Here is a 9638-nt window from a genome sequence, read left to right as displayed (position 1 = left end):
AAAGGAATGGTGTCTATTTATGGTATTTTAGAAAGTACATCTCCTTACTGTACATATGAAAGTTTGAGCTGCTAAATCATCGATAAACAATAATTACACAATTATAATACAGTGCTCCCCATTTAGCTTCTGTCTTTGTAAGATGATGGCAAGAAAATGGAAACCAATTGCTATAGAAAATATTTCAGAGTGAATTTTCTGTTCTCCCATTATTTTATCTCTGTCGCGTCTGTTTTTCTTTGAAAAATATCTAGCCTTCAGGTCTTCACACTTCTCTGGGATTGGGGGATATCCAACCATAATTGGATACATTTAGGTGGGCTAAAAATCAAACCTTTCACTGAACTATTATTGTGTTCATGTTAAAACAAAGAACACTTGTTAAAAAGGCTTCCTTCCTTTACATCTCAAAAGACTCCAGATGCTGCATCTGCATGGGCATTATTAAAGCACATATAGAAGAGGAGTATGCTGGCCCCTTGCCTCCCTCCCTCTTGCTAGCTGGATATATGTGCCCTCTGTGGGAAAGACTCTTCTCTTTTTACCGTGCAAGAAATAAAAGACTTCACCGAGGGCTGGAATATATCAGTTTATAGAAAAGGTTGGATATAAGATGCAACCTGATTGCTTTATGAAGTGAGATTATTCAGCACTTAGTCTGCCTAATCATCAGAGACTTGATCCTGTGCACATTGAAGTCAAATGCAGTTACTTTCCTGGGGCAGGATCAAGCCTGAGGGAGGGATTTTTTCCTGCCACTACGGCAACCCTTAGCCAGCAGGGTGAAAATTACTCTGACACATGCACTGCATAGGACAGCCATAGGCTTCTCTCTGCAGGCCCCATCACAAGTCCTAGTGTAGGAGGCATGCCAGAGGCAGGATGGGAGTCCCTCTAGTTCATGCAGCTACAGAAATTCTCAGCAACTGCAGGCTACAAAGCAGCCCAGAGACAGACCAGGGAAGGGGTGCTGTAACTTATAATAGCCAGTCATTGGTCTAAATTACTCTGGAAGCCATGGAAGAGCAGCTTAAAGCTACATTTAAGACCCTTCCCCCTTCTCAGCAGAGCCTTCCATTTGCACTTCATGGTGGAGTTGCAGCACAGAATCTCAAGAATCTTTTCCTAACATTTAAAAGTCTAGACTTAGATGTGCGACTGTGAAATAATTTTTGGCACATTATTGGACTTTCTTTAAAATCCACTGTAGTGTAGTGGGGAGTTCCTCCAGATTTAAAATATATGTTTAAAAAGCAATTGCCTATTCTATTACTAAGAAACAGGGGCGGCTCTAACATTTTGCCGCTCAAGCACAGCAGCATGCCGCGGGGGGCGCTCTGCCAGTCGCCGGTCCCATGGCTCTGGTGGACCTCCCACAGGCATGCCTGCGTGCGGAAGGTCCACTGGTCCCGCGGCTCCACCGAAGCCTGCCACACTTAGCATACTGGGGCCTGGAGCCACCACTGCTAAGAAATCAAAAGAAGACACCCACCAGTTTCAATCCTGTAATATTGTTTGTTCCGTTGCTTCAGAGGCAGCCAGCAAGGCATGAATTTCCTAACAAACTGTTCCCAGAAATGCTGCAGTACTAAAGACACTCCTGGCTGATGCTTTTGACAAACAAGGAAGTTAACAACCTATTGCCAGGTTGGCTTGTGTTCCTGGAGAAAAAGGAGGGAAATGTACCATTTGACAAATAGAAAAGGTCAAACAATGCAGGAAGAAATGCTATTCTCAAAGTGCTAAGGGAGCTGTTACAAACAATGGGAAGTAAAACCTTAAACAACAAATTTACAAAGTGCTTGGCCATATCCCTTTATTCTGACCAAAACCAGAGACAAAAATGGGGAAAGAGAAAATTATGAACTTCAAAGGAATCAGCACAAGGAACCATTTTTTCAGTGCAGTGCCCAAGAGGCATGGACAGGACTGCTGGACAGAATTTCTCAAAGTGTCTTCAAGGCATCCAAATATCCAGCATGTCTATATAACTCATTGAGTGTCATAACATATGTGAAAGTCCCAGTGAGCTTAAGGCTAGCAATTTACCTGCCCATTTAATACTTTTTGCCAGTTCTTCTCACTATGAATCTGATGCACTGGAACTATCAACACCTAGGTGCACCCAAGTGCAGCATCTGGGATAGCTGAATAGAAAATAGCAGCTGGCAAGCCACCATCTATGTGAGACTGGTGTGTTCATGCTATTCATTACAATTCATGTCACTGTAACAATGAAATAGCAAAGCTGAAGAGAGAAGTGAGTAAAAGGGGTAATTAAAAAGCCCAAACAAACATACCAGAACTAAATGCAACATAGCACCACAAAACTGTGTGCTTAACTTGTTCACCCAAATTAGCACCAGCTACACATATACAATTGTGCAGATCAATGGCAACAAAACATTTATTTTGTTCTATTTTCTTTATGTATCTGGTGCTCTAATGGCCCTTCCTTGTGCATTACAGAACTGCCCACAAACAGTTCAAAACCCAGGCTACAGAACTGTGAATTGATGTTGAATGAGTCCATTATTGTTGTTTTCACATTTGGGAGATACAAAGGTGAGGGGTGTCAGCCTAAGACTCTAGACAGACAGATCTTAAACTGTGAGATGGCTCAGCCTGGCTATCACAAATTTGTTCGTCGTGAGCTGTACAATTACAGAGACATTTTCACTGACTATTGCTGATGCTATACCCATAGGTACAACACTCACTAAATACAGAGGGCTGAGGGGTTATTTTATATTGAACTTCCATTTTATAACAAAGAGCTGTAATTTCCTTGAAATCTACTGCTTGCCATGGCCTTCTTCTTCCTACAAGATCAACAATGCTTGAGGGATGCTATAGTTACCGAGAACCTTGTCATGTTTTATCATATAATGTATACAGAGATATACATTTATAGAGCATTGAGATATGCAATAACAAAAATAACTAATGTTGTTAAACAAAATTGTTTATTTCATTAACATTAAAAATATTTTCTGCCCCTCAGTTTCACTTTAAAAATGGGACAGTGCAGCACTCAGAATGGAACAATCCAGGAGTTGCTACATTCTACATCAAGAACCCCTATAAAGGATATTAACTAATAATATTCTACCAGTCCAGCAACCTCAATGGTTGATCATCCCTAAATTCTTTACACTTCTAAAATAATAGCTCCATGGAAAAATACCTGCAGTAAAGATATTTTAATAAATTAAAATTATTTAAATTTAATTTAAGTGAGTTTCCAGCCCCACACTAGAACTTGGGCACTGCCCAATGCATAGACTGCAACGCAGTGCTAGGATGGACCCCAAACCCTCACAGGTTATATACACATGTGTAATATTAAACTGATGCCCAGTCTGCTTGCTTCTGATAACTGTCCAGAATCAAGGATCCTGTGGCACTTTGAAAGGAATAAGGAATGATCCCTACTAGGGTCCTAGCCCAATGTTCCCTCTCTCAAGGAGACAGATTCTGATATCCCAGGCTGACAGAGAGCCATTGCAGAGAATAAATATATGCTCTGTTTAGCTACATAATCAATATTCCCCCAGGATGTAACATGTTTGTGAAGTGCATTGGCACACCTTGACCACTGACTATGTGGACAACCAAGTTCTGTTCTATCTCCAGCGCTGTTATTTTTCCCCCACCACCCCCATCATATAGTAACTGGTTCCTACAGAGTTCTCAGAGTGAAAAACTTTCAAGAGGCACAATACTGTCATTCTAGTCATAGCATCATTTTCCAGCTGCAGGAGAAAAATAGAAGGCCAGATTCTCATTTGGGATCCAGCTCCTTTAAACTGTATGAATGGTACAAAGGAGCCAGAATCTGGCCGCAGATGCCAAGTTGAAAATTCTCCCTGCAGAGGGGAATTCCTAACATGTAAAAAGCCAGCTGCTATGCCGACCATTTTCCCAGTTCTCAGGGCACATCATGGGAGAAGAGGAAAATCGGTGATGGGGAGGGGTGGAACTCAACCCTGCTACAGTAATTCATAGCCACTCTATGGTTCTCTATGGACCACAACAAGCGGTCATAAGTTAGAGCAGCCATTAAACTGCTCTAACTGATGTCTGGTTCTGGGCCAGGGAAGGCTGAGAATCAGGGAGCTATAACCGCCTCACCGACCATCCTGACCCCATGCCCCAAGTGTATCTTGGCACAGGTCAGAATTTAGCCCAAGGTACCAGTCCCATTTCCTCCATTTGTCACATATAGAATGCACAACCAAAAGTGAAAAAGCTGCATGCCTTTCCTCACAGCTGGGAAATAATGCCAAGACTGCAGTGACAGCACACGGGGAAGGTTGTTTGTATGGAAGTATCACACACAGAGAAATTTTACTCTGCTTTCTGTCCTTGTATGTATACACTGGCCCTCCATGGAAACCCCTGAATGAGTATCCAAGGGAAGAATTTAGCCTTAATCTTTTGGTTTTAAATTGGAAAAATAAAGTGAATAGAGAAAATAAGACAAAATACATTTCATGTCGCCATTGATCTGTAGATTACAAATATAATATAATCTTCTTTCAACGGAAGAGATACTGAACAATATTTTGCTCATATTGAATAGAGCTTTGAAAACAAGATAAATGAAAAGGCTTATTATTCAGCTCCCCCTCCTCTGCCAAAAGACTCACTTGTTAAAAAAAGAAAAAGTGGAGAGAAAAATTCACCAGAATCACATCAATTTCATCCCCATAATGGCTATTAAAGGAAGAAAAACTTTACTGAAGAATGACCTGATGGGTTTTCCTGGGTTCAAAACTGTACACCAATCCTGTTTAGCACCAACCATCAAAAACCTACACCTTGCAAATGCATGTGAAAAAAGAGAGAGAATTGGATCTTCAATTACAAACAGTGTTGGAATTATTATGTCAGGATTGAGTCTTGACAATTCTCAAGGGGGTGGTCAGACTAAGGAAAAGGGCAAGCCCCCTTAATTCTGACAGCTGAATTCCATAAGTGATAGAACACCTTAACATGAACACTCTATGTATATGTGAGTACGTTTGGCGTGTGGATGATTCCTCTGTTCCATGGTGGTATTCTTTGGGTCAGGAAAGTAAGGAGCAGAATAAAGAAACCATGTTTACTTGCCTGACAACAGCTAAGCAATATATGTTTTCAACCCTATGGCGGGCAATGAGAGGCTAATGGTTGACATTTGTCTTCTTTTGAATAGGATAATCTCTCTCTTTTAAAGCTTTGTTCCAAATCCCTCTTGGAATCTGCCCATCTGTTTTCATTGTATTTTATTATTTAAAAAATGTCTAATATGGTGCTCATCCTCTTGTTAATATCAGCAAGCCTCAACAGCAGGGCCGGCGCTTCCATTTAGGCAACCTAGGTGGTTACCTAGGGCGCCAGGATTTGGGAGGGTGGCAGACTGCTCTGGTGGACCTCCTGCAGGCGTGCCTGCGGACAGTCCGCTGATCCCACGGCTCTGGTGGAGCATCCGCAGGCACACCTGCGGGAGGTCCACTGGAGCCGCAGGACCGGCGAGCCGGCCCTGCGCCTAGGGTGCCAAAAACCCTTGCGCCGCTCCTGCTCGACAGACAGCTGATGCTTTACATTTGGTTTCTATGACTGTAAGAGCCAGTAAGTCAAAGTGGCAGCGCTAGTAAGTCAGTCAACCACGACTGCATCCATCATACTCTGATCTCGCCCTATCTTAAAAACACAACTTGACAGAAGCCCCAAATGGCTAATTATAGGCAGGATTCAGACCTGAGCAGAATCAGTCTGTCATTATCAGCAGAGTGGCGACATGAGACATCTTATTGGTTACTGTGTGGTCTGTCAGAAGATAACACAAAATGTCACATTGCAACTCCCTTCCACTCAAATATCATTTCATGAGGACACCTTTAAGATCTATTCAGAGACAGATAGAAAGCTAGCTCTTGTCAGTGCTGTAAGGCTAGCTGGATCCAGCACCCCATAGAACAGGGCAGTAGAAAGAATTTGTTCCAAAAGAGATAAAACAAGCTCCCTGGCAATTCAACACTGAGAATTCAACTTCTGAGGGAACAGTAGGTGAGGACTGAACAGGTTCAAGTCATTTTTTTCTAAGGGCATCCAGAGCTCCTCAAAGTCTTGCCTATCACCTGTCCATTTGTGAAGAATTAATACAGAGATAACAGATATTATTTAATTGATGACAAATGAGTAGGATGGGAGAGGAAGGAATGCAGGGCACTGTAGGAATGGAGGAAGGAGTTCGTTGGGTTTATTAATGTCCAAGTTAGTTTGTATCAGAGGGGTAGCCATGTTAGTCAGCTAGCCCAAGTTAGTTTGGTTTTTTTCCTCCCTTTTTCTTTTTGTTAAATAAATTGTACAGATGAACATGGGAGAAGTTCATGCTACTTTCTGGAAGCAGTAAGGGTAAATTTCTGTGTTCCATGGATTCCACAGACCTTTGAGTGTTTCACCTCATCCCCAATGGGCCATCACATGGGAACACAACAGTTCCGTGGCAAGACTCATTAGCCCTTAGAAACTGGTGGCATGTCCTCAGATATTTTGCAAGAGAGCGAGAGACACGTTGATTCCATCAGCTTCTTCCTCATACAATGCCTGAGTGTCTCAGGTGCAGCTTTGTTATTTCCTAGGATTCTCTTCCCCTTCACGGACATCAGACTGCAGTCTCCAGATCCTCATGGGAAACCATCTGGTAGTTCTGATGACTCTCCAGGTAGGAGGCCAGATCTGAGTCCCCAGCTTGCTGAGCCTTGTCTTTAGGAGTCTGACCCTACAATGAAGGGACACAGATAGAAAGCCTTACACATACATTTTTAGAAGACAAGATTAATTTATGTCCCACAGAAGGTAACACTAGAAGTACAGAAAGAAAATTCAGAAGCAGAAATGCGAAGAGGCAGCTTGACTGGTGTCAAGTTAAGGTTCTCCATGAGAATTATTTAATTTTACTATATGCATGGCTCCTGGGACTAGTGAGCTCCTAGTGTCTTGCTGCCAGGCTTCCTCCTACTTTAAGTCTTTACCAGATTTAGAATAAACCCTTCAACTTTACAAGAGACTGTGTGGTTTGCAGTCACTGACAAATAGTATATAGACACCAAAATAGATTTAGCAGAGTTCCCATCCAATGGCTGGACATACTGTGTGTGCATACCACACAGTACTGGAGCTCAGGCATGAAAAAAACCCATACAAACCATAGGCAACAACTCTATCAACTGTGTGGAGAGAAAAGCTTCCAATATCTGAGTCTGTAGAAGCATGTTGAGCTGGCCTCAGTTAATAATCACTCTTTAGGGCATCTGACTACTACCAAGTTATTTTAAGGTTGCTATAACCTAAAACCAGGAATCTGGAACATCAAACTTTAAAAAATATTGAAAATACATTAATATACATAGGAACATCCCAGCCTCCCAGGAACATCAATATCCCTGGGTTGATAAAGACAATCAGTCAGCGTCCACTTGTCTGCATTTCAGCCTTTCCTGACCGTAGTATTCGGTACTGTTGTCCAAAGGGAACAGATGAACCTTCTTTTCACAAGAGACTACTCTGCACCACTAAATATGGTAATAATGTTTTTAAAACTTCATTTATCCATTTGAGAAGCAACAAACCTTGGATTCTGGACTCCTGAAGTTTAACTGCCTTTTTATCACACCTTTCAACCATTCAACCTTTCAACTACATAAGCTGCCCTTCTGGCAAGAAGTTGGTAAAAGCAGAGGTTGTCTGCTTTTACCAACTTCTTGCCAGAAGGGCAGCTTATGTAGCACCTTCCAAGGTGATTGTGGTCACCTGCAGACAGGTCAGCTGGGGTGATTAGAAACCCTGGTACTCAGTGTAATGTGGCAGTGGCCCCTCCCTGACCATGCTCAAGTTTATTTATGTTTGTGAACTTCTTGTAGATGTTCAGTCAGTCAGACTGACACAATGGCTGAATGTTCCTAGCCTCTAATTTTGCCCATCTTTTCCTCATGCTCAGACAGTCTCATTAGGTCTGTTCAATTTTGAGTTTACGCTAAGAGGGTGGGGGAGATTGTGGTTGGCCTTGCATGAGTGGACAAAATGGAAAGTAGGACACAGAAGGGGGTTAGCCATCCCCACGAAATAACTAGATCACAACCACAACACTGCATAGTCACCATTGAATCAAACTAGGATTCCTAATCAGTGACTCCTACATCTCTTTTTACAATGTCCAGTGATGATACTACTCTGCCCTGGAGATGCCTCACTGACACTCCATTTGACAAACAGTTTCAGGACAGGTTATCACTATGGCAAAGATGACCCAGGTTGGGGACTTAACTCGGGTCTCTTGTGTTTGTTTAAATCAAGACATTTTTCTAAATAAAATGACTTGTTTGAAAAGAAATGCTTTTGGAACATACAGAGGGCCTCAATAATGGGGACAGATGCTGATTGGTCTCACTCGTCTAAAGTATTTTATAATTGGTTCATTTGGTTTGGTTACCTTGGAATCTGTATTTCTTAGAGACGCTCCCGCATCCACCAAGAGCTGGCAGATGCCACGATGGCGCTGGCAGGCAGCCTTGTGCAACGCTGTCTCACCCCTAAACCAAAGCAGAGGAAACTAGCCATAAGTTAAAATGAAAAATGCAGCATTTTTGTGAAGATCTCTTCTGTTATCCTTGGCATAGACATGTACACTTTCTTCCTCAGATTGCATACCCTCTGGATCAGTAGAGCAGCTTATAATGCACATATGGCATCCAGGTGGGTGGGGAAGGGAACAGGAACTGTTGCCTTCATATATTTCCTTCCTATTAGTACTCTTACAGAAACAGATCACCACATTCTTCTGGCTGCTGGAAAAGCAAGTTAGCTGCCTTTCTGTTAATTCACTGTAGGGTAAATAGTGGTGATTTTTTTCTATTATTTCCTACCCAAACTAAATATTATGACTCTTTGGCTCCTGCAAGCAGGGACAGATACATGGAAGTCAAAACTTCTGCCTGCCAAAGTCAGCGCTTGCACCATATTGTTGCCTGAGCCCAGATCCCCACCTCTTCCTGACCTCCATTAGTGAGTTAGTGTTCTAGTCCTCCACAGCTGGAGATAGGCATTCACTTTAAAGCTCTAAACCATTCTGATTTTCACAGGATGCAGAGACAGTCTCAATACCACTGAAGTTGAAGTAATCTTGCTCATCTGATGAGGAAGAGGAGGAGAATGTGTGCTCTGGGTGGGAGTGGAGGGAGGCTCTGTTAGTGGCAATATCAACCAGAGGGTGCCACTATACATCTGTGAAAAATGAATGCCAAGAACTATGCTCTAGCAGGGCAGATTTCACACATATACCGAGCCAGCAGGGTTGTGTGTGTGTGTGTTCGTGTGTGTTCAAAGGAATTTCAGACTCAACACATGGAATGGGGCAAGTTGAAACATTAACTGGACACCAGTGTGACAAATCTCTCCTAGCTGGGATTTGAACCAAAGATGCAGCACTAGATACCAACTGATTTCCAGCTGAGAACTAAAGGACAGATTCATGCCTGTACTAGTGCTAGAGCTACTGCAGGGACAGAAGGGAAGTGGTTTGCAACTCCTGTTTTCAGGATTAGATGGTGAATGGTTTAACCTATGGTAAAGGCTAGGGAAGCCCTGGATGC

General features: G+C 42.5%; 1 protein-coding gene across 2 annotated transcripts in view; it reads right to left on the bottom strand.

Annotated features, from left to right (window-relative positions):
• Positions 1–1348: 1348 nt before the first annotated feature.
• DGKI (diacylglycerol kinase iota) overlaps positions 1349–9638 on the bottom strand; it is a 338722-nt gene continuing 330432 nt past the window's right edge. For both annotated transcript variants that reach the window (XM_075069054.1, XM_032783200.2), the window contains exons 32-33: positions 8480–8579; positions 1349–6769 (exon numbers count right to left, since the gene is read on the bottom strand). In XM_075069054.1, coding sequence (XP_074925155.1) covers positions 6653–6769; positions 8480–8579 — 217 coding nt within the window. In that variant the 3' untranslated portion in view covers positions 1349–6652. The remainder of the gene's footprint in view (positions 6770–8479; positions 8580–9638) is intronic.

This window comes from Chelonoidis abingdonii, chromosome 1, assembly GCF_003597395.2.
Source record: "Chelonoidis abingdonii isolate Lonesome George chromosome 1, CheloAbing_2.0, whole genome shotgun sequence".
Lineage (NCBI taxonomy): Eukaryota > Metazoa > Chordata > Testudines > Testudinidae > Chelonoidis > Chelonoidis abingdonii.
The sequence above is the reverse complement of the archived record's forward strand: the minus strand, read 5'-3'. Positions and strand labels throughout refer to the sequence as shown.